General features: G+C 44.7%; 1 protein-coding gene across 3 annotated transcripts in view; it reads right to left on the bottom strand.

Annotated features, from left to right (window-relative positions):
• Positions 1–24,758, bottom strand: part of lyst (lysosomal trafficking regulator) — a 215,517-nt gene that overhangs the window by 130,537 nt on the left and 60,222 nt on the right. For all 3 annotated transcript variants that reach the window (XM_045702248.2, XM_045702249.2, XM_045702250.2), the window contains 4 exons: positions 16,259–16,781; positions 13,663–13,888; positions 11,828–12,060; positions 11,289–11,450 (listed from right to left, as the gene is read on the bottom strand). In XM_045702248.2, the coding sequence (XP_045558204.1) occupies positions 11,289–11,450; positions 11,828–12,060; positions 13,663–13,888; positions 16,259–16,781 (1,144 nt within the window). The remainder of the gene's footprint in view (positions 1–11,288; positions 11,451–11,827; positions 12,061–13,662; positions 13,889–16,258; positions 16,782–24,758) is intronic.

The raw sequence follows: 24,758 nt of genomic DNA, 5'->3' as shown, positions 1-24,758 counted from the left end.
CTATTCAATAGTGCTTGAAACGATCTGACAGGCTTTCTAAATATAGTAACAATTACTACAAGATTGAACCTTTCTTTTATAACTGTAAAATAAATGATATTATTTAGTGACAGTGCAATGATTTAGTGTGTTTTCATGTTGAGAGCTCTACATTAGGCTGAGAATATCACAGTGAGATGACACTAGTATTGCTGAAATCGCTAGACTGCCCCCTTTAATATGCCGCCTCGCAGGCTGGGCTCCGTCGCTCAGAGGGACTGTAAATCAATTATTATTTAAATGACTGGGCACACCAGACCAGAATATAGTGGTGACTGGGCCCGCCCAGACCAGAATATAGGGGTGACTGGGCCCGCCCAGACCAGAATATAGGGGTGACTGGGCCCGCCCAGACCAGAATATAGCGGTGACTGGGCCCACCAGAACAGAATGTAGCGGTGACTGGGCCCGCCCAGACCAGAATGTAGCGGTGACTGGGCCCGCCCAGACCAGAATGTAGCGGTGACTGGGCCCGCCCAGACCAGAATGTAGTGGTGACTGGGCCCGCCCAGACCAGAATGTAGGGGTGACTGGGCCCGCCCAGACCAGAATATAGGGGTGACTGGGCCCGCCCAGAACAGAATATAGGGGTGACTGGGCCCGCCCAGAACAGAATATAGGGGTGACTGGGCCCGCCCAGAACAGAATATAGTGGTGACTGGGCCCGCCCAGAACAGAATGTAGTGGTGACTGGGCCCACTAGAACAGAATGTAGTGGTGACTGGGCCCACTAGAACAGAATGTAGTGGTGACTGGGCCCGCCCAGACCAGAATGTAGTGGTGACTGGGCCCGCCCAGACCAGAATGTAGTGGTGACTGGGCCCGCCCAGACCAGAATGTAGTGGTGACTGGGCCCGCCCAGACCAGAATGTAGTGGTGACTGGGCCCGCCCAGACCAGAATGTAGTGGTGACTGGGCCCGCCCAGACCAGAATGTAGTGGTGACTGGGCCCGCCCAGACCAGAATGTAGTGGTGACTGGGCCCGCCCAGACCAGAATGTAGTGGTGACTGGGCCCGCCCAGACCAGAATGTAGTGGTGACTGAGCCCGCCCAGACCAGAATGTAGTGGTGACTGGGCCCGCCCAGACCAGAATGTAGTGGTGACTGGGCCCGCCCAGACCAGAATGTAGTGGTGACTGGGCCCGCCCAGACCAGAATATAGGGGTGACTGGGCCCGCCCAGAACAGAATATAGGGGTGACTGGGCCCGCCCAGAACAGAATATAGGGGTGACTGGGCCCGCCCAGAACAGAATGTAGTGGTGACTGGGCCCACCAGAACAGAATGTAGTGGTAACTGGGCCCACTAGAACAGAATGTAGTGGTGACTGGGCCCGCCCAGACCAGAATGTAGTGGTGACTGGGCCCGCCCAGAACAGAATGTAGTGGTGACTGGGCCCGCCCAGACCAGAATGTAGTGGTGACTGGGCCCGCCCAGACCAGAATGTAGTGGTGACTGGGCCCGCCCAGACCAGAATGTAGTGGTGACTGGGCCCGCCCAGACCAGAATGTAGTGGTGACTGGGCCCGCCCAGACCAGAATGTAGTGGTGACTGGGCCCGCCCAGACCAGAATGTAGTGGTGACTGGGCCCGCCCAGACCAGAATGTAGTGGTGACTGGGCCCGCCCAGACCAGAATGTAGTGGTGACTGAGCCCGCCCAGACCAGAATGTAGTGGTGACTGGGCCCGCCCAGACCAGAATGTAGTGGTGACTGGGCCCGCCCAGACCAGAATATAGTGGTGACTGGGCCCACCAGAACAAGATGTAGTGGTGAGACATTCCAGAGCCCAACACATTTAGAAAGTCCTAAGCAGCTAAATTCCTTCAGAAACAAGGATCATCCACTGCATCCCAAATGGCACCCTAGTCCCTACATAGTGCACTGCTTTAGACAAGGGAACATAGGGCTCTATATAGGGCTCTGGTCATGATAGTGCACTATGTGGGAAATAGGGTTCTATTTGGGATGTAGTGATTGTATCGTAAACCCTTTAATGCAGGGAAACTTAAATCCGTTTTACATTTCTACCAGTGTGTTAAATGTGTAACCAGAGGGAAAAAAAACTCTAGACCACCTTTACTCCACACACAGAGACGCATAAAGCTCTCCCTCGCCCTCCATTTGGCAAATCTGACCACAATTCTATCCTCCTGATTCCTGCTGATTCCTGCTTACAAGCAAAAAGCAGGAAGCACTAGTGACTCGGTCTATAAAAAAAAGTGGTCAGATGAAGCAGATGCTAAACTACAGGACTGTTTTGCTATCACAGACTGGAATATGTTCCGGGATTCTTCAAATGGCATTGAGTAATACACCATATCAGTCATTGGCTTCAACAATAAGTGCATCGATGAAGTCCCCCCCCACAGTGACTGTACGTACATACCCCAACCAGAAGCCATGGATTACAGGCAACATCCACACTGAGCTAAAGGCTAGAGCTGCCGCTTTCAAGGAGCGGGACTCCAACCCGGAAGCTTATAAGAAATCCCACTATGGCCTCAGATAAACCGTCAAACAGGCAAAGCGTCAATACAGGACTAAGATTGAATAGTCCTACACCGGCTCTGATGCTCGTCGGATGTGGCAGGGCTTGCAAACTATTGCAGACTACAAAGGGAATCACAGCCGAGAACTGCCCAGTGACACGAGACTAACATTCGACCTAAACTACTTCTATGCTCGCTTTGAGGCAAATAACACTGAAACATGCATGAGAGTTTCAGCTGTTCTGGACGACGGTGTGATCACGCTCTCCGCAGCCGATGTGAGTAAGACCTTTAAACAGGTCAACATTCACAAGGCCGCAGGGCCAGACGGATTACCAGGACGTGTACTCTGAGCATGCACTGACCAACTGGCAAGTGTCTTCACTGACATTTTCAACATGTCCCTGTCTTGGGCTGTAATACCAACATGTTTCAAGCAGACCAACCTGTGCCCAAGAACACTAAGGGAACCTGCCTAAATGACTACCGACCCGTAGCACTCACGTCCGTAGCCATGAAGTGCTTTTAAAGGCTGGTCATGGCTCACATCAACACCATCATCGCAGAAACCCTAGACCCACTCCAATTTGCATACCGCCCAAACAGATCCACAGATGAGGCCATCTCTATTGCACTCCACACTGCCAAGCTTCCTGCCATCCAGGACCTCCATACCAGGCGGTCTCAGAGGAAGGCCCCAAAAATTGTCAAAGACTCCAGCCACCCTAGTCATAGACTGTTCTCTCTGCTACCACACGGCAAGATGTACCGGAGCGCCAAGTCTAGGTCCAAAAGGCTTCTAAACAGTTTCTACCAACAAGACATAAAACTGCTGAACAGCTAATCAAATGGCTACCCAGACTATTGCATTGCCCCCCATTTTTACGCTGCTGCTAAGTACTCTCTGTTTATTATCGATGCATAGTCACTTTAACTATACCTACATGTACATATTACTTCAACTAACTGGTACACCCTGTATATAGCCTCGCTATTGTTATTTTACTGCCGTTCTTTAATTATTTGTTATTGTTCTTTTTTTATTTAACACTTATTGTTCTTTAAACCTGTATTGTTGGTTAAGGGCTTGTAAGTCAGCATTTCACTGTAAGGTCTACTACACCTTTTGTATTCGGTGCATGTTACAAATACTATTTTATTTTATTTATTAAAGCCTCAGTACTAGAACAGGAATAATCAGACAGGAATGTTAAAGGGACATTTCACTGCTGCTCTATTTTACTATATGTGACTCGTTTCAGGAAACTATGTCATACATCACAGCTTCACAGGAACGGCATTTAAACGTAAACATGTATTTTTAAATCAAAATGCATTTTTTGGGGGGCAGAAATGCCTTCTGAAACATGTGAAGGTTCATGTCCCTTAATAACAAACTTGTATTCCATCCATAAATACAAATAACATTGTTAAATTATGAGCCTAGTTGATTAAGCCGCGGAAAAAGTCAGGAACCTTCGCGCATGATTGGCTGAGATAATGAGTGGGTTGGACATGCCAGGAGATGAGTTTGGATTGGTCAGCCACGTAGCATAGTTCTTTTTTTTTTAAAACCCTTTTTCTCCCCAATTTCGTGGTATCTAATTGGTAGTTACAGTCTTGTCTCATCGCTGCAACTCCCGTACGGACTCGGGAGAGGTTAAGGTCGAGAGCCATGCGTCCTCCGAAACACGACCTAACCTAGCCGCACTGCTTCTTGACACAATGGCCCACTTAACCCGGAAGCCAGCTGCACCAATGTGTAGGAGGAAACACCGTACACCTGGTGACCGTGTCAGCGTGCACTGCACCTAGCCCGCCACAGGAGTAGCTAGTGCCCGATGGGACAAGGACATCCCTGCCGGCCAAACCCGGCACTGCACCAGTCGGGAGGCAATGTAGTAGAGGTCGACCGATTAATTAGGGCCGATTTCAAGTTTTCATAACAATCGGTAATCGGTATTTTTGGGCACCGATTTGCCGTTTTTTTTTTTTTTTTAAAACCTAGATTTAACTAGGCAAGTCAGTTAAGAACACATTCTTATTTTCAATGACGGCCTAGGAACGGTGGGTTAAATGCCTTGTTCAGGGGCAGAACGACAGATTTTTACCATGTCAGCTTGGGGATGCAATCTTACGTTAACTAGCCCAACGCTCTAACCACCTGCTTTACGTTGCCAAGGTAAGTTGCTAGCTAGCATTAAACTTATCTTATAAAAAAAAACAATCAATCATAAACACTAGTTAACTACACATGGCTGATGATATTACTAGTTTGTTTATCTAGCCTGTCCTGCTTTGCATTTAATCGATGTGGTGCGCATTCGCGAAAAAGGACTGTCTTTGCTCCGACGTGTACCTAACCATAAACATCAATGTCTTTCTTAAAATCAATACACAAGTATATATTTTTAAACCTGCATATTTAGTTAATATTGCCTGCTAACATTAATTTCTTTTAACTAGGGAAAATATGTCACTTCTCTTGCAAACAGAGTCAGGGTATATGCAGCAGTTTGGGCCGCCTGGCTTGTTGCGAAATGTGAAGACTATTTCTTCCTAACAAAGACAGCAGACTTCGCCAAACGGGGATGATTTAACAAAAGCGCATTTGCGAAAAAAAGCACAATCGTTGCACGACTGTACCTAACCATAAACATCAATGCCTTTCTTAAAATCAATACACAGAAGTATATATTTTTAAACCTGCATATTTAGCTAAAAGAAATCCAGGTTAGCAGGCAATATTAACCAGGTGAAATTGTGTCAGTTCTCTTGCGTTCGTTGCACGCAGAATCAGGGTATACAGAATCTGGCTCGTTGCGAACTAATTTGCCAGAATTTTACGGAACTATGAAATAACATTGTAGGTTGTGCGATGTAACAGGAATATTTAGACTTATGGATGCCACCCGTTAGATAAAATACGGAACGGTTCCGTATGTCACTGAAAGAATAATGTTTTCGAGATGATAGTTTTCGGATTTGACCATATTAATGACCTAAGGTTTATTGTATTATTACATTTACATTTTATATTATAGTTAAGTCTATGATTTGATATTTGATAGAGCAGTCTGACTGAGCGGTGGTAGGCAGCAGCAGGCTCGTAATAGTCAAAGATATATGGTTTAGAGAGAAATAGTCGACGCGTCATAATTCCTGTAATAACTTGCGGCTGAACTTGAAAGCGGTTCCTTCGTTATTTTACCGTACATGTCTTCCATAGAGAATGTATTGATCTACTTCAAATAAGGTCTGTGTTTTGTGCTTAAACCGCCTTGGCGTTTTGATACCCGTGTAAATCTCACTGTAAGGTCTACCTACACCTGTTGTATTCAGCATTTCACTGTGAGGTCTACACCTGTTGTATTCAGCATTTCACTGTAAGGTCTACTACACCTGTTGTATTCAGCATTTCACTGTGAGGTCTACTACACCTGCTGTATTCAGCATTTCACTGTAAGGTCTACCTACACCTGCTGCATTCAGCATTTCACTGTAAGGTCTACCTACACCTGCTGTATTCAGCATTTCACTGTAAGGTCTACCTACACCTGTTGTATTCAGCATTTCACTGTAAGGTCTACCTACACCTGTTGTATTCAGCATTTCACTGTAAGGTCTACCTACACCTGTTGTATTTAGCATTTCACTGTGAGGTCTACTACACCTGCTGTATTCAGCATTTCACTGTAAGGTCTACTACACCTGTTGTATTCAGCATTTCACTGTAAGGTCTACCTACACCTGTTGTATTCAGCATTTCACTGTAAGGTTTACTACACCTGTTGTATTCAGCATTTCACTGTACGGTCTACCTACACCTGTTGTATTCAGCATTTCACTGTAAGGCCGACAACACCCGTTGTATTCAGCATTTCACTGTAAGGTCTACCTACACCTGTTGTATTCAGCATTTCACTGTAAGGTCTACTACACCTGTTGTATTCAGCATTTCACTGTAAGGTCTACCTACACCTGTTGTATTCAGCATTTCACTGTAAGGTCTACCTACACCTGTTGTATTCAGCATTTCACTGTAAGGTCTACTACACCTGTTGTATTCAGCATTTCACTGTGAGGTCTACACCTGTTGTATTCAGCATTTCACTGTAAGGCCGACTACACCCGTTGTATTCAGCATTTCACTGTAAGGCCGACTACACCCGTTGTATTCAGCATTTCACTGTAAGGTCTACCTACACCTATTGTATTCAGCATTTCACTGTAAGGTCTACCTACACCTGTTGTATTCAGCATTTCACTGTAAGGTCTACTACACCTGTTGTATTCAGCATTTCACTGTGAGGTCTACACCTGTTGTATTCAGCATTTCACTGTAAGGCCGACTACACCCGTTGTATTCAGCATTTCACTGTAAGGCCGACTACACCCGTTGTATTCAGCATTTCACTGTAAGGTCTACCTACACCTATTGTATTCAGCATTTCACTGTAAGGTCTACCTACACCTATTGTATTCAGCATTTCACTGTACGGTCTACCTACACCTGTTGTATTCAGCATTTCACTGTAAGGCCGACAACACCCGTTGTATTCAGCATTTCACTGTAAGGTCTACCTACACCTGTTGTATTCAGCATTTCACTGTAAGGTCTACTACACCTGTTGTATTCAGCATTTCACTGTAAGGTCTACCTACACCTGTTGTATTTAGCATTTCACTGTAAGGTCTACCTACACCTGTTGTATTCAGCATTTCACTGTAAGGTCTACTACACCTGTTGTATTCAGCATTTCACTGTGAGGTCTACACCTGTTGTATTCAGCATTTCACTGTAAGGCCGACTACACCCGTTGTATTCAGCATTTCACTGTAAGGCCGACTACACCCGTTGTATTCAGCATTTCACTGTAAGGTCTACCTACACCTATTGTATTCAGCATTTCACTGTAAGGTCTACCTACACCTATTGTATTCAGCATTTCACTGTAAGGTCTACCTACACCTGTTGTATTCAGCATTTAACTGTGAGGTCTACACCTGTAGTATTAAGCATTTCACTGTGAGGTCTACACCTGTTGTATTCAGCGCATGTGACTAATAACATTTAATTTGATTTGATGCCCTGAATGTAGCAGGCGCTATCGACAGATCAGTAGGAAAAAGTGATGGGCTACTTTCTGCACACACCACGGTCAGTGTGAACCGGAGTGACTTGACAACGTAGGCCAAACAAGATGTAGCTACAAACAAAACAGAGTTACATGGTTCCAGTCTGCCGTGAAGTGTTCATCCATGTATATGGGTAAGAGTCTAGCTACATTTCACAGATAAGTTCCTAATTTTGTCAGAAAGTCGTTTTTATTGCAAGTTAAAGCGTACTGTTAGTTAGCTAGCAAACTTTAGCTAGCATTGCTAGTTATAGCCTAATGTTAACTAGCTAACGTTGACCCTAGTCTGTTAGCATTAGCTACCTGCAGATTCATACTACAGCTATGACAATGTTTGTATTGGTAGTAGTATGAATTGGGATTATGCCGGTTCATTGTTTAGCTAGCTATCTTATGTAGCACCCACATAAGACCGAAACAAGGAGGTCGGTCACATACATGTCCATTAATGTTATTAACACGTGTCATAAAAATCTAACATTTTCTTACTACACGCAAATATGAGTGTTGCTTTATCTCAGCGTTAGTATGCAAACCACAAAATCCAGAATTCATAACGATTTCAGGACGTAATACCGCCCCGGTGGTGGTAGATCCAGTTGATGTGATAACACCCGTGGAGAAATATCAAAATGTCCCATTATTGAGTCTGCCTGGAACACAACACACATACCAGTCTACTGTAGCCTTCACTGTTTACTGATGAACTAAACACATACCAGTCTACTGAAGCCTTCACTGATGAACACAACACATACCAGTCTACTGTAGCCTTCACTGTTTACTGATGAACACAACACATACCAGTCTACTGTAGCCTTCACTGTTTACTGATGAACTAAACACATACCAGTCTACTGAAGCCTTCACTGTTTACTGATGAACACAACACATACCAGTCTACTGTAGCCTTCACTGTTTACTGATGAACTAAACACATACCAGTCTACTGAAGCCTTCACTGTTTACTGATGAACACAACACATACCAGTCTACTGTAGCCTTCACTGTTTACTGATGAACTAAACACATACCAGTCTACTGTAGCCTTCACTGTTTACTGATGAACACAACACATACCAGTCTACTGTAGCCTTCACTGTTTACTGATGAACTAAACACATACCAGTCTACTGTAGCCTTCACTGTTTACTGATGAACACAACACATACCAGTCTACTGTAGCCTTCACTGTTTACTGATGAACTAAACACATACCAGTCTACTGTAGCCTTCACTGTTTACTGATGAACATGGTGAACACGGTTTATTGTACGGTTACATATCCTCATCAGTCTCCCCGTTTGACATGATCAGTCTCCCCGTTTGACATGATCAGTCTCCCCGTTTGACATGATCAGTCTCCCCGTTTGACATGATCAGTCTCCTTGTTTTTTCAGGATACTTGCAGTACAAACAAACCTTCTGGTCAAAGCACTGGGTGATGAAGAAAGTGTACGAGCCCAGAACCCACCACTTCAGAGAGGCTCCACGTTGTGGAGTGCAGAAAAGACCAGACTCAAACAACTTTCCTGCCAAAAACTTGCTAAACAAGCTGCAATTAGCCAACACAAGACGAGGTTCCCCAGTTGAAGAAATTTCTGGAACCTGCCTGGAACACTCAGTTAGACTGATGATGTAGTATCCTATAGCAGGCCTAGTATACTCACCACTGCATTGTGCTATAGTTATTGCTAGCTGTTGTACATATGTAGATAATGGTGTTTTGTATCATATTGTTTTTTTACAACTGACTAAATGATTCCAGCTGCATCAGAAACCAATATAGTGTTGACTTTAACTTCTGGATAAATTCACTGTGATAGTTACTTCCAAATACATTTCATGACTAACTACAAATCGAACTGCTAAAACAAATCAAAAAATCTAAAATGTCTTGAGACAATAAGTATTCAACCCCTTCGTTACGACAAGCCTAAATAAGTTCAAGAGTCAAATTTTGCTAAACAAGTCACATAAGCTGCATGGACTCACTGTGTGCAATAATAGTGTTTCTTAACGACAACCTCATCTCTGTACCCCACACAAACAATTATCTGTAAGGTCCCTCAGTCGGGCAGTGAATCTCAAACACAGATTCAACCACAAAGACCAGGGAGGGAGGTTTTACAATGCCTCGCAAACAAGGTTACCTATTGGGTACATTTTTATTTTTTTAAATCTGACATTGAATAGTCCTCTGATCATTTTGAAGTTATTCATTACACTTTGGATGGTGCATCAATACACCCAGTCACTAACAAAATACACAGGCGTCCTTCCTAACTCAGTTGGCAGAGAGGAAGGAAACTGCTCCGGGATTTCACCATGAGACCAACGGTGACTTTAAAGCAGTTAGAGTTTAATATAGTATGAAATAAAGATAAAAGATATAAAGAATGACTGTCAAAAGCTTTGGACCACCTTAAATACAATTTGGGAAAAAAGGCAAACTCAGCTCCTTCATCACAAAACCCACTGATATTGCCAACTACTTTAATAATTATTTTGTGTGTATTATTATTTTATGCCAGCAACAAATGCTGACATTACACATCCAAGTATAACTGACCAAATTATGAAAGAGAAGCATTATAATTTTGAATTCCAGCCATGCGCTCCCCACAGCAACTCGCCCAAACCTCCCCCACCTCTCCTTCGCCCAAATCCAGATAGCTGATGTTCTGAAAGAGCTGCAAAATCTTGACCCCTACAAATCAGCCGGGCTAGACAATCTGGATCCTCTCTTTCTATAATGATCTGCCGAAATTGTTGCAACCCCTATTACTAGCCTGTTCAACCTCACTTTTGTATCGTCTGAGATTCCCAAAGATTGGAAAGCTGCCTCGGTTATCCCCTCTTCAAAGGGGATGACACTCTAGACCCAAACTGCTACAGACCTATATCTATCCTACCCTGTCTTTCTAAGGTCTTCGAAACCAAGTTAACAAACAGATTACCAACCATTTCGAATCTCAACGTACCTTCTCCGCTACGCAATCTGGTTTCTGAGCTGGTCATGAAAAAACAAAAAAAAAGTATTGAAATAAGCATTCAGACCCTTTGCTATGAGACTCGACACTGAGCTGAGGTGTCAGTTCGTTAGAAGGCAAACAGAAGACAGTCCTCTCCTCCTCGATAGCCTCCTTTTTAGCGCGAAAGCACAAGTGTTCACTACTGCGGAAGAGTTTTGATATCTGAATCATTGTCAGAGGACAAAAGCATGCACACATTGAAAAACAATATGCTACTTATCCTTTAACTAGAAAATGTATTACACAACTAACTTAATTAGTTTTTATCACTTTAAACATTTATTTTGCGATCCAACCCTGTAAATGTGTGGAAGAGGACAGAGGACACTTCTTTCTGTATGTTTACACCTCCAGGAATTCATTCATTAGTGCCACCAGTCCCTCTCCCTAGCCTGACCACTAGTCCTCCTCCCTAGCCTGACCACGAGTCCCCCTCCCTAGCCTGACCACTAGTCCCCCTCCCTAGCCTGACCACTAGTCCCCCTCCCTAGCCTGACCACTAGTCCCCCTCCACTAGTTAGTTAATTAGTTAGTCCCCCTCCACCCCACACAGAGCCCTTGCTCCCCTCTCCCCAGACAAAACTCACCCTTTCAGCCTTGTCCTCCTGGGGTTCGGGACTGGAGCAGACCTCGGCCAGGGCCACACGGAGCAGGAAGTCAAACAGGGGCACAGCCAGATCAGAGTTCACGACCCCAGAGCGGGACAGCTGATCCCTGACCTCTAACAGGGTATCTTCCACTGACTGGAGCTGCAGAGGAAAGATAGATAGTTTAGCTTGAATCAAAAGAGATTTATCTATCCATCCATCCGTCCGCCTGTCTATCCATCTACCTATCTAGTTTCATATTTCAAAGTTCATTCGCCACATGCATACAACAGGTATACAACGGTAAAGTGAAATTCTTACTTGATGACCTTCCAAACAAATCTAAACCTAAAAGAACAGATAAACAGAAGGATCTGTTCATATGGGGCAGATTGATATGGGGCTGCATTCCAAATGGAACCCTATTCCCTTGATAGTGCACTACTTTCAACCAGGGCCCTATAGAACCTTATTCCCTTGATATGACCCTCGTCAAAAGTAGTCACTTTGGTACCCGGAATGGTACTAGGTCTAGGTACCTGGAATGAAAGCTCAGGTTCGATCCTCTGCAGGCCTGAGTTAGCGCTGTGCAGGCAGATAGCAAGCAGGGCCTCCAGCATTCTGATGCTCTGTAGAGGCCACTCGTCCTCCAGCCTCCTGGAAGGATCCTTCTGGGTCCCCTTACCCTCTCCCTGCCCACCCTGGCCTGGGCTCACAGCTTCAGCTGGGTGCTGGCCTGGATCCTCCACTCCCAAGGTGGTGGTGGTTGAACCTTTTAAAAACAATGTCAAAAGCTGTCTAAAGACTGAACCATAGAACACTTCTCATGTCTGTATCTATGTAATGCAGGAGTTCTTAAATGTTTTCAGCCCCGGACCCAAATTATAAATTCTGTGTTTTCCTGGGACCCAAGCTCATGAAACCATGCTTCCTATTGGGGGTCCTAAACGAGATTTGGTTGGATTAATATTTCTCTCTGCCTCTTGACGGCAAAGAGTTTTCAAGTTAATTTCCTGCAACTCTACAACATTTTGCCATGGGGTGGAGAGAAATCTTTGTAGTTTTAAAGATAATTTCCTGAAATTCTACACATAAAGCCATGCTTATACTATGTTAACATGATATCTGAGTGAGAGTGACTAACAAAATCAATGGGGCCCCCCCGGAGGTCAGGGCCCCCCGTTCCCTGTCGGTATTCGGCCATGATCACTACATGTTACGATAGCTAGCTAGACTAATTTACCAATCCCAAAATTGTTATCTGACATGGCTAATTGAGTGACAGTCAGCGACTGAAATAAGAGGGAAAAACAGCTTTTATTTTTAAATTGCAACTGGTGTATTCTCCTATTTTGACTCAACAGTACATTGAGACGCTGACTGAGTTCCACTTTTTTTTTATATTTTTTTATACATATACAGTACCAGTCAAAAGTTTGGACACACCTACTCATTCAAGGGTTTTTCGTTATTTTTTACTATTTTCTACATTCTAGAATAATATTGACGATATCAAAACTTTACTTAGAATTTAAGGCACATTTAACCAGCATGGTTACCACAGCATTCTGCAGTGATATGCCATCCCATCTGGTTTGTGCTTAGTGGGACTATCATTAGTTTTTTAACAGGACAATGACCCAACACACCTCCAGGCTGTGTAAGGGCTGTTTGACCAAGAAGGAGAGTGATGGAGTGCTGCATCAGATGACCTGGCCTCCACAATCACCCAACCTCAACCCAACTGAGATGGTTTGGGGTGAGTTGGACAGCAGAGTGAAGGAAAAGCAGCCAACAAGTGCTCAGCATATGTGGGAACTCCTTCAAGACTGTTGGAAAAGCATTCCAGGTGAAGCTGGTTGAGAGAATGCCAAGAGTGTGCAAAGCTGTCAACAAGGCATAGGGTGGCTACTTTGAAGAATCTCAAATATAAAATATATTTTGATTTGTTTAACACTTTTTTGGTTACTACATGATTTCATATGTGTTATTTCATTGTTTGGATGTTTTCACTATTATTATACAATGTAGAAAATAGTAAAATAAAGAAAAATCCTTGAACGAGTAGGTGTTCTAAACTTTTGACTGGTACTGTATATGTGTATTTATTTCTTTACCCTGACATCGCGACGCCCCCGCTAACATGGCCGGTGACCCCCCCCCCGGCCGCTAACACGGCCGCAACCCACCACTAACACGGCTGGTGCCCCCTGGCTAAAAGTCTAAGAAAGGCTGATGTAATGTAGTGCACCACTTTAAGGGACCTCAATGGAAATACGTCCTTGACTTGGTGGCATCCCTGACCAGTTCCAAAATGCATGTATTGTGTATTTGTATTTTCTAATTTTTTATTGTCAAATAAAATCAATGAAACCTGTCTGAACTGGGGTTGGTATAGAGGTCGGTGATGGGGCAGTGGCAGGGGAGTCAGGTTGAGTCTTGTCCTTCCCATCACTCTTCTTCGTGAGTTTTTGGATGAGCATGGTCATGAGGCGGGAACAGACATCTAGTCCCCCAAGCCGGTAGAACTGTCTCTGGAACACGGGACTCGCCAGGTAGATCCAGCGACACACCGACCACACGTCAGCAGCACGTCGCACCTGTTCAAGTTCAAAGATTACATTTATTATTTAATAGATTAGTTCTTTTTTTTTAAATATATATAATCCCTCTGGTAAATGACAAAAAAATATACAAATGTAAACTATATGTATAGTATACACTTAAATACTTGATATTAATTAGGGCTGTCAAAGTTAACGCGTGACATGGTCATCAGTATAAAATGCTTTGACACTGTTAATGCGTCTCCATTTCTTCACTGGAACCTTTAAAGCGCACGTTCGGCACTGACAATTTTACGAACAGAACAACACTGCTGCAGTCAACGCTCAGGCCTTTAGACTGTGTGGCTGTAGTCAAAGCCCAATATTACTGGAGCTACAGGGCCTTCAGAAAGTATTCACAACCCCTTGACTTTCTCCAGTGATTTTAGCTGTGAGTCTTTTTGGGTATGGCTCTGAGAGAGTTCCATACCTTCCGTGCCACATCTTCAAGCTCTTTTCAAATTGGTTGTTGATCATTGGCTAGACAACCCTTTTCAGGTCTTACCATAGATTTTCAAGTCTATTTAAGTCAAAACTGTAACTCTGCCACTCGGGAACATTTACTGCCTTCTTTGTAAGCAACTCCAGTGTATATTTGGCCTTGTGTTTTAGGTTATTGCCTTTCTGAAAGGTGAATTAATCTCCCAGTGTCTGGTGAAAAGCAGACTGAACCAGGTTTTCCTCTAGGACTTTGCCTGTGCTTAGCTCCATTCAGTTTCTTTTTTATCCTAAAAACTTCCCGGTCTTTAGAGATTACAAGCATACCCATAACATGATGCAGCCACCACTATGCTTGAAAATATGGAGAGTGGTACTCAGTAATGTGATGTATTGGATTTACCTCAAACATAATACTTTGTATTCCGGACATAAGTAAATGTCTTTGTCACATTTTCTGCAGTTTTACTTTAGTGTCTTGTTGCAAACAGGAAGCATATTTTGGAATATTTGTATTCTGTACGTTCTTCCTTCTTTTCACTCTGTCATTTAGGTTAGTATTGTGGAGTAACTACAATGTTGTTGATCCATCCTCAGTGTTCTATCACAGCCATTCAACTCTGTAACTGTTTTAAAGTCACCATTGGCCTCATGGTGAAATCCCTGAGTGGTTTCCTTCCTCTCCGGCAACTGAGTTAGGAAGGACACCTGTATCTTTGTAGTGACTGGGTGTATTGATACACCATCCAAAGTGTAATTAATAACTTCACCATGCTCAAAGGGATATTCAATATGTGCTTTCTTTTTTTCCACCCATCTACCAATAGGCACCCTTCAGAGTGAGTCCATGCAACTTATTATCAGACTTGCTAAGCATGTTTTTTTTTTTTACTCCTGAACTTGCCATAACAAAGGTGTTGAATACTTATTGACTCAAGTCTCTTCAGTTTTTCATTTTTAATTAATTTGTAAAAAAGAAATTGAAAAACATAATTCCACTTTGACATAATGGGGTATTTGTGTGAAGCCAGTGACCAAAAAATCTCAATGTTATCAATTTTAGGCTGTAACACAACAAAATGTGGAATAAGTCCAGGGGTGTGAATACTGTCTAAAGGCACTGTGGGTTCTTTCTGCCCCGGATTGGTGCGCTTGTTGCGGGCCACTTTAAACTACTCACATCCCCAATTCTTGTCGTTGTCTAGCTCGCTAGCAACCTGATAACTTGACCACTGACTAGGATATGCACACATTTAGATGGCACAGGACGAACTGAACAGGAATAGGCTTCTCAAAGAGATGCTACAAAGGCAGGCTGCATATGCAAGACTGGGGTGTGTATGATTGTGTGTGTGTATGATTGTGTGTGTGTGTGTGTGTGTGTGTGTGTGTGTGTGTGTGTGTGTGTGTGTGTGTGTGTGTGTGTGTGTATGATTGTGTGTGTGTGAGAGGATGTTTTTCAAGTTTTACAGTCACGTGCACTAGTACAGTGAAATACCTTTCTTGCTCTCGCCCAACAATGCAGTAATCAATACCGTAGAGAGAGAGAGCGAGATTTATTCCAGGTGACTACCTCATGAAGCTGGTTGAGAGAATGCCAAGAGTGTGCAAAGCTGTCATCAAGGCAAAGGGTGGCTACTTTGAAGAATCTGAAATATATAGGTGTTCTAAAACTTTTGAACGGTAGTGTAGATCATTTTGTGTTTCCGTCTCTTACAATAAAAGCCTGTAACTTAACTTTGTGCTTTTTAAATGGAAAAATCTTTCTTTAGGACCAACTTTGAGCTAATTCAAAAATGTAAATTGCGATTAACTAATGCCATTAACTCAAATAATAATTTTAATTGTTTGACAGCCCTAACATTAACACATTAAACTGGACATTGTGCTATCAATAAAAATAATGCTAAGTTAAAAACACAATACCTGTTCCTTGGAGGGCAGAGCCACGCTGTCAGGTGACAGGCAGGGGAGCCTCCCACCCAGAGGCTCTGAAGCCGTACTGTCGTACCCTGACGTATCCTCCGAGTCATTTACCGAGTCACGGTCCGAGTCGGCCTCCTTGCTGACGCAGAGGAACGCCACACACAGGAAGAGGTTGATGGTGTTCAGATGGGTCTCTCCCCGGCCCCTCCCCTTTCCTGCCCCTGGACCAATCCGGCTCCTTGGGCGTGCCTCTTTTAGACACTCGTAAAACTTAGACAGGCTCTGCGGGCCCCCCTCTCCTATGGGACCTGCGGTACTTCCAGCCCCACGGGACCCCAGCTCCTCAGCCAGGCCGAGTGTGGCTTCTCTCTCCTGGGCCTCGGCATGCTCCTGGACCTGGTACTCCACTCCAAGTATTAACATCTCAAACACCTTGAGGGCCCAGGCCCGGGTCTGGTCCAGGTAGATGAGCTCAGTCACCTGGTTCAGACCGTTACAGGACAGGAACAGATCCCTGATCACCCTGACAGGGAGGAGGAGGAACACAAATGCTTTAATATTTAACTGAAGAGAAGGAAGAAGAAGAAAAAGGTCCATTTAAAGTCTGACTGCAGACCAGAGGAGCCTTCTACAAATCAGTCTGTATTTAAAGTCTGGCTGCAGACCAGAGGAGCCTTCTACAAATCAGTCTGTATTTAAAGTCTGACTGCAGACCAGAGGAGCCTTCTACAATCAGTCTGTATTTAAAGTCTGGCTGCAGACCAGAGGAGCCTTCTACAAATCAGTCTGTATTTAAAGTCTGGCTGCAGACCAGAGGAGCCTTCTACAAATCAGTCTGTATTTAAAGTCTGACTGCAGACCAGAGGAGCCTTCTACAAATCAGTCTGTATTTAAAGTCTGGCTGCAGACCAGAGGAGCCTTCTACAAATCAGTCTGTATTTAAAGTCTGACTGCAGACCAGAGGAGCCTTCTACAAATCAGTCTGTATTTAAAGTCTGGCTGCAGACCAGAGGAGCCTTCTACAATCAGTTTGTATTTAAAGTCTGGCTGCAGACCAGAGGAGCCTTCTACAATCAGTCTGTATTCAGAATATACAGTTGAAGTCAGAAGTTTACATACACCTTAGCTAAATACATTTAAACTCAGTTTTTCACAATTCCTGACATTTAATTCTAGTAAAAATTCCTTGTCTTAGGTCAGTTAGGTTCACCACTTTATTTTAAGAATGTGAAATGTCAGAATAATAGTAGAGAGAATGATTTATTTCAGCTTTTATTTCTTTCATCACATTCCCAGTGGGTCAGAAGTTTGCATACACTCAATTAGTATTTGGTAACATTGCCTTTAAATTGTTTAACTTGGGTCAAAGGTTTCGGGTAGCCTTCCACAAGCTTCCTACAATAAGTTGGGTGAATTTTGGCCCATTCCTCCTGACAGAGCTGGTGTAACTGAGTCAGGTTTGTAGACCTCCTTGCTCGCACACGCCTTTTCAGTTCTGCCCATACATTTTCTATAGGATTGAGGTCAGGGCTTTGTGATGGCCACTTCAATACCTTGACTTCGTTGTCCTTAAGCCATTTTGCCACAACTTTGGAAGTATGCTTGGGGTCATTGTCCATTTGGAAGACCCATTTCCGACCAAGCTTTAACTTCCTGACTGATGTCTTGATGTTGCTTCAATATATCCACATCATTGTCCTACCTCATGATGCCATCTATTTTGCTACGTGCACCAGTCCCTCCTGCAGCAAAGCACCCCAAAACATGATCCTGCCACCCCCGTGCTTCACGGTTGGGATGGTGTTCTTCGGCTTGCAAGCGTCCCCCTTTTTCCTCCAAACATAACGATGGTCATTATGGCCAAACAGTTCTATTTTTGTTTCATCAGACCAGAGGACATTTCTCCAAAAAGTACGATCTTTAATGGAAAGCTTCACGTGGAGGGAGGGAGGGATGGAAGGGAAAGTGGGTGGGAGGGGTGGAAGGGAAAGAGGGAGGGTGAAAGGAATGGAGGGAGAAAGGAATGGAGGGAGAAAGGAATGGAGGGAGAAAGGAATGGAGGGAGGGAGACAGGAGGGAATGGAGGGAGACAGGAGGGAGGGAGGCAGAAAGGAATGGAGGGAGAAAGGAGGGAGGGAGGCAGAAAGGAATGGAGGGAGAAAGGAATGGAGGGGGCAGAAAGGAATGGAGGGAGAAAGGAGGGAGGGAGGCAGAAAGGAATGGAGGGAGAGAGGGAGGGGAGGGAGGGAGGGAGGGAGGGAGGGAGGGAGGGAGGGAGGGAGGGAGGGAGGGAGGGAGGGAGGGAGGGAGGGAGGGAGGGAGGGAGGGAGGGAGGGAGGGAGGGAGGGAGGGAGGGAGGGAGGGAAGAAGGAATGGAGGGAGGGAGGCTGAAAGGAATGGAGCGAGGGAGAAAGGAGGGAGGGAGGCAGAAAGGAATGGAGGGAGGAAGAAAGGAATGGAGGGAGGGAGGCAGAAAGGAATGGAGGGAGGGAGAAAGGAATGGAGGAGGCAGAAATGAATGGAGGGAGGAAGGAATGGAGGGAGAGAGGCAGAAAGGAATGGAGGGAGGGAGAAAGGAATGGAGGGAGGCAGAAAAGAATGGAGGGAGAGAGGGAGGGAGGCAGAAAGGAATGGAGGGAGGAAGAAAGGAATGGAGAGAGGAAGAAAGGAATGGAGAGAGGAAGAAAGGAATGGAGAGAGGAAGAAAGGAATGGAGAGAGGAAGAAAGGAATGGAGAGAGGAAGAAAGGAATGGAGAGAGGAAGAAAGGAATGGAGAGAGGAAGAAAGGAATGGAGAGAGGGAGGGAGGCAGAAAGGAATGGAGGGAGGGAGAAAGGAGGGAGGCAGAAAGGAATGGAGGGAGGGAGAAAGGAGGGAGGCAGAAAGGAATGGAGGGAGGGAGGGAGGGAGGGAGGGAGGGAGGGAGGGAGGGAGGGAGGGAGGGAGGGAGGGAGGGAGGGAGGGAGGGAGGGAGGGAGGGAGGGAGGGAGGGAGGGAGGGAGGGAGGGAGGGAGGGAGGGAGGGAGGGAGGGAGGGAGGGAGGGAGGGAGGGAGGCAGAAAGGAATGGAGGGAGAGAGGCAGGCAGAAAGGAATGGAGGGAGGGAGAAAGGAGGGTGAGAGGAAGAAGGAATGGAGGGAGGGAGGGAGAAAGGAGGGAGGGAGGCAGAAAGGAATGGAGGGAGGAAGAAAGGAATGGAGGGAGGAAGAAAGGAATGGAGGGAGGAAGAAAGGAATGGAGGGAGGAAGAAAGGAATGGAGGGAGGAAGAAAGGAATGGAGGGAGGGAGAAAGGAATAGAGGGAGGCAGAAAGGAATAGAGGGAGGCAGAAAGGAATGGAGGGAGGAAGAAAGGAATGGAGAGAGGAAGAAAGGAATGGAGAGAGGAAGAAAGGAATGGAGAGAGTAAAGAAAGGAATGGAGAGAGGAAGAAAGGAATGGAGAGAGGAAGAAAGGAATGGAGAGAGTAAAGAAAGGAATGGAGAGAGGAAGAAAGGAATGGAGAGAGGGAGGGAGGCAGAAAGGAATGGAGGGAGGGAGAAAGGAGGGAGGGAGGCAGGGAGGCAGAAAGGAATGGCGGGAGGGAGAAAGGAGGGAGGGTGGGAGGCAGAAAGGAATGGAGGGAGGGAGAAAGGAGGGAGGCAGAAAGGAATGGAGGGAGGAAGAAAGGAATGGAGGGAGGAAGAAAGGAGGGAGGGTGGGAGGAAGAAAGGAATGGAGGGAGGGAGAAAGGAGGGAGGCAGAAAGGAATGGAGGGAGGAAGAAAGGAATGGAGGGAGGGAGGCAGAAAGGAATGGAGAGAGGGAGGCAGAAAGGAATGGAGGGAGAAAGGAGGGAGGGAGGGAGGCAGGCAGAAAGGAATGGAGGGAGGGAGGCAGAAAGGAATGGAGGGAGGGAGGCAGAAAGGATTGGTGGGAGGGAGGCAGAAAGGAATGGAGGGAGGGAGGCAGAAAGGAATGGAGGGAGGGAGGGAGGGAGTATTAAAAAAAGTAACTATCACACTACTACCAACTATCCTCTCACACTACTACCTACTATCCTATCACTATCACACTACTACCTACTATCCTCTCACACTACTACCTACTATCCTATCACTATCACACTACTACCTACTATCCTCTCACACTACTACCTACTATCCTATCACTATCACACTACTTCCTACTATCCTATCACTATCCCACTACTACCTACTATCCTATCACTATCACACTACTTCCTACTATCCTATCTCTATCCCACTACTACCTACTATCTCTATCCCACTACTACCTACTATCTCTATCCCACTACTACCTACTATCTCTATCCCACTACTACCTACTATCTCTATCCCACTACTACCTACTATCTCTATCCCACTACTACCTACTATCCCACTACTACCTACTATCTCTATCCCACTACTACCTACTATCTCTATCCCACTACTACCTACTATCTCTATCCCACTACTACCTACTATCTCTATCCCACTACCTCTATCCCACTACTACCTACTATATCTATCCCACTACTCCCTACTATATCTATCCCACTACTCCCTACTATATCTATCCCACTACTCCCTACTATCTCTATCACACTGCTACCTACTATCCTCTCTCTATCACACTATTACCTACTATCTCTATCACACTACTCCCTACTATCCTATCACTATCCCACTACTCCCTACTATACTATCTCTATCACACTACTACCTACTATCTCTATCACACTACTCCCTACTATCCTATCCCACTACTACCTACTATCCTATCCCACTACTACCTACTATCTCTATCCCACTACTACCTACTATCTCTATCCCACTACTACCTACTATCACTATCATACTACTAACTACTATCACTATCGCACTACTACCTACTATCCTATCACTCTACCACATACTCTCAATTAGCAATGACTCACAGATAAATAGATCTGCTGACAAACACTGTCAGAGTGGATTATTGGGTCTGGTACTGAGATGGTACTGAGCCGGTACTGAGCTGGCACTGAGACGGCACGGAGCCGGCACTGTGACGGCACGGAGCCGGCACTGAGACGGCACGGAGACGGCACTGAGACGGCACGGAGCCGGCACTGAGACGGCACGGAGCCGGTACTGAGCCGGTACTGAGCCGGCACAGAGCCGGCACAGAGCCGGTACTGAGATGGCACGGTTAGAACCTTGCTTGGTCTGAAAACGTTACAACCCGGGAAAATGATTCATTATATTGACAAGATGGTCAACTGACCACTCTAACAATGAAAATACATGTCCACAAAGGCGAAAGGCAGGTGGGAGAAGACGAGATCAGGTGGGAACATTCTAACCAACGATCTCGTACAAAAACTATCAATACACTCGTAACAAGCTAAGCAGTATTACTCAGCATTATGTTGACCAAATTCCACACGGTTTCATTGACCACCCCAATACCACTCTTCAATTGATCTGGTTAAGGCCTAGTCTGATAAATCTGCCAAGACAGATTTTCACTGGAGTCGACTCTCTCGCTTCGCCTCTTCCTATCTGTTAGCCGTCAAATCCTCCAATGACCTTTGTAAGGAATTTAGGACAAAAGGAAGGATTTGACGGCTAGGAACATTTACAGACACAGCCAGAAGGAATGGGAGGAGAAGGGGACAGAAGAGAGGGATGGAAGGAGAAGGGGGCAGAAGAGAGGGATGGGAGGAGAAGGGGGCAGAAGAGAGGGATGGGAGGAGAAGGGGGCAGAAGAGAGGGATGGGAGGAGAAGGGGACAGAAAAGAGGAATGGGAGGAGAAGGGGGCAGAAGAGAGGGATGGGAGGAGAAGGGGGCAGAAGAGAGGGATGTGTCATGATGTTGCCCTGTTTGAGCGGTCGTAAATTCCTAAGAAAATGTCCCGCCTCATGGCCACAGTATAAAGACAGGGTGTTTTCAAAGAGAGACAAAGGAGTTCTTCCACCTCACATGACTGGAGAAACGAACGACATTTATGTTCTGGAGAAGGTATAAAAGATCGGTGAAGAATCCAGCTACGAACTGGTCCGTTTGGTACAATTTTGTGAAACTCATGAGAGACAATACGGCCACATGGCTCTGTTTATATAATAGCCTCAGTTGTGAGACTTACATCTAATGGTTGTATAGAATGAATGAATAGGGATGGAACGGTTTGTGAAGTTGTGTGCTGTGGTTTTGGACTGTTTAGTGAAGGAAACTCAGATTCCCTTTGGAGTCTTAACTAAGTCCTTGGCACATCCCCATGGACACAGACAGGACCTGGCGTCATGAGACAGCCTTTTCTGTGTTCCGAATATAACCCCCACCCAGATTTTCCATCACCAGACCAGCTTACCTCGAGAACGAGAGGGCCAAGGTTTGACCATGCATTCCTCGTTCTGAACTCTAACCATACCACGTGGTTAAACTCTTAGACTATTGATAACGACAGAAAAATAACAAGTCTTTGATATTAATTACTAGTCTGCAGCTAGGAATTCGGTATCATTGAACGCGAAGACCGACGAAACATCCGTCCTATAACGACATTAACCTGTTGTGGTATAGGGGGCAGTATTTTCCCAGCCGGATAAAAAACATACCCGATTTAATCTGGTTACTACTCCTGCCCAGAAACTAGAATATCCATATAATTAGTAGATTTGGATACAAAACACTCTAAAGTTTCTAAAACTGTTTGAATGGTGTCTGTGAGTATAACAGAACTCATATGGCAGGCCAAAACCTGAGAAGATTCCATGCAGGAAGTGCCCTGTCTCACAATTTGTTGTCCTTCTGTTGCATCTCTATCAACATTACAGCATCTGTGCTGTAACGTGACACTTTCTAAGGCTTCCATTGGCTCTCTAAAGCCACCAGAAAGTGGAATGGGGTGTCTGCTGTCTCTGGGCAAAGTACAGCAGCAGAGTTTGTAAGTGGTCAGCCTGGGGACAGTGAGACTGGAGATGCGCGTTCAGGAGACTTCTCCATTTTTTTTCTTTCAGTCTTTGAATGAATACAACGTTGCCCGGTTGGAATATTATCGCTATTTTACGAGAAAAGTAGCATAAAAAAATATTTTAAAACAGCGTTTGACATGCTTCTAAGTACGGTAATGGAATATTTTGAACTTTTTTGTCACGAAATGCGCTTGCGCGTTACCCTTCGGATAGTGACCTGAACGCACAAACAAAACGGAGGTATTTGGATATAACTATGGATTATTTGGAACCAAACCACATTTGTTGTTGAAGTAGAAGTCCTGGGAGTGAATTCTGACGAAGAACAGCAAAGGTATTCCAATTTTTCTAATAGTAATTCTGAGTTTAGGTGACCCCGAAGTTGGCGGATGTCAAAATAGCTAGCCGTGACGGCCAAGCTATGTACTCAGAATATTGCAAAATGTGCTTTCGCCCAAAAGCTATTTTAAAATCGGACATAGCGATTGCATAAAGGAGTTCTGTATCTATAATTCTTAAAATAATTGTTATGCATTTTGTCAACGTTTATCATGAGTAATTTAGTAAATTCACCAGAAGTTTTCGGTGGGTATGCTAGTTCTGAACATCACATGCTAATGTAAAAAGCTGTTTTTTGATATAAATATGAACTTGATTGAACAAAACATGCATGTATTGTATAACTTAATGTCCTAGGAGTGTCATCTGGTGAAGATCAAAGGTTAGTGCTGCATTTAGCTGTGGTTTGGGTTTATGTGACATATATGCTTGCTTGGAAAATGGCTGTGTGATTATTTGTGTCTATGTACTCTCCTAACATAATCTAATGTTTTGCTTTCGCTGTAAAGCCTTTTGGAAATCGGACAACGTGGTTCGATTCAGGAGAAGTGTATCTATAAAATGGTGTAAAATAGTCCTATGTTTGAGAACTTTGAATTATGACATTTTGTGGTTTTAAATTTGGCGCTCTGATTTTTCACTGGCTGTTGAATAGTGTGGGACGATTTCGTCCCACCTCCCCTAGAGAGGTTAATGAATGTCACTTTGAAATATCCATTCTAACCGAGGGAGAGAGAGAGAGAACGCGAGGACAACCTCTCCAACAGAACCAAACTCTCCAACAAAGATCCCGACGACACACTGAGAGTAAATATATATATTGATTGCAATTGTTCCCGAATGAGTGAGCGTTCATGTGCAAAGGTTTAGCATTTCAATTGTTAATATTTATCAACTCTGTAGTGTCTTCTCCGCTGACCCCCCCTCCCCTTTTGTCTAACAAGCCACCATGCCGGTTTAGCCCACTAGGGCACATTCCCCTATCATTTCTTTGTAACCATATCTACTGTTTGTTATGCATTTCTGTGAATTACTTCGATTAGTAAATAAATTATTTTAAGACAATTGATGTATGGATGACTCATAGTGAAGACTGGGTTCATGCAGATAACCAACAATTTACGACATTTGGAATGAGACTGACGAGGTAAATAACACATCATTAATCAGAGGACTCATAGATCAGATATTATAATATCTGAAAGTTATATTAGGAAAATTATA

This window comes from Salmo salar, chromosome 19 (genome assembly GCF_965601325.2).
Source record: "Salmo salar chromosome 19, fSalSal1, whole genome shotgun sequence".
NCBI classification, from domain to species: domain Eukaryota; kingdom Metazoa; phylum Chordata; class Actinopteri; order Salmoniformes; family Salmonidae; genus Salmo; species Salmo salar.
Note: the sequence above shows the minus strand (reverse complement) of the source record. Positions and strands in the feature narration are given on the sequence as shown.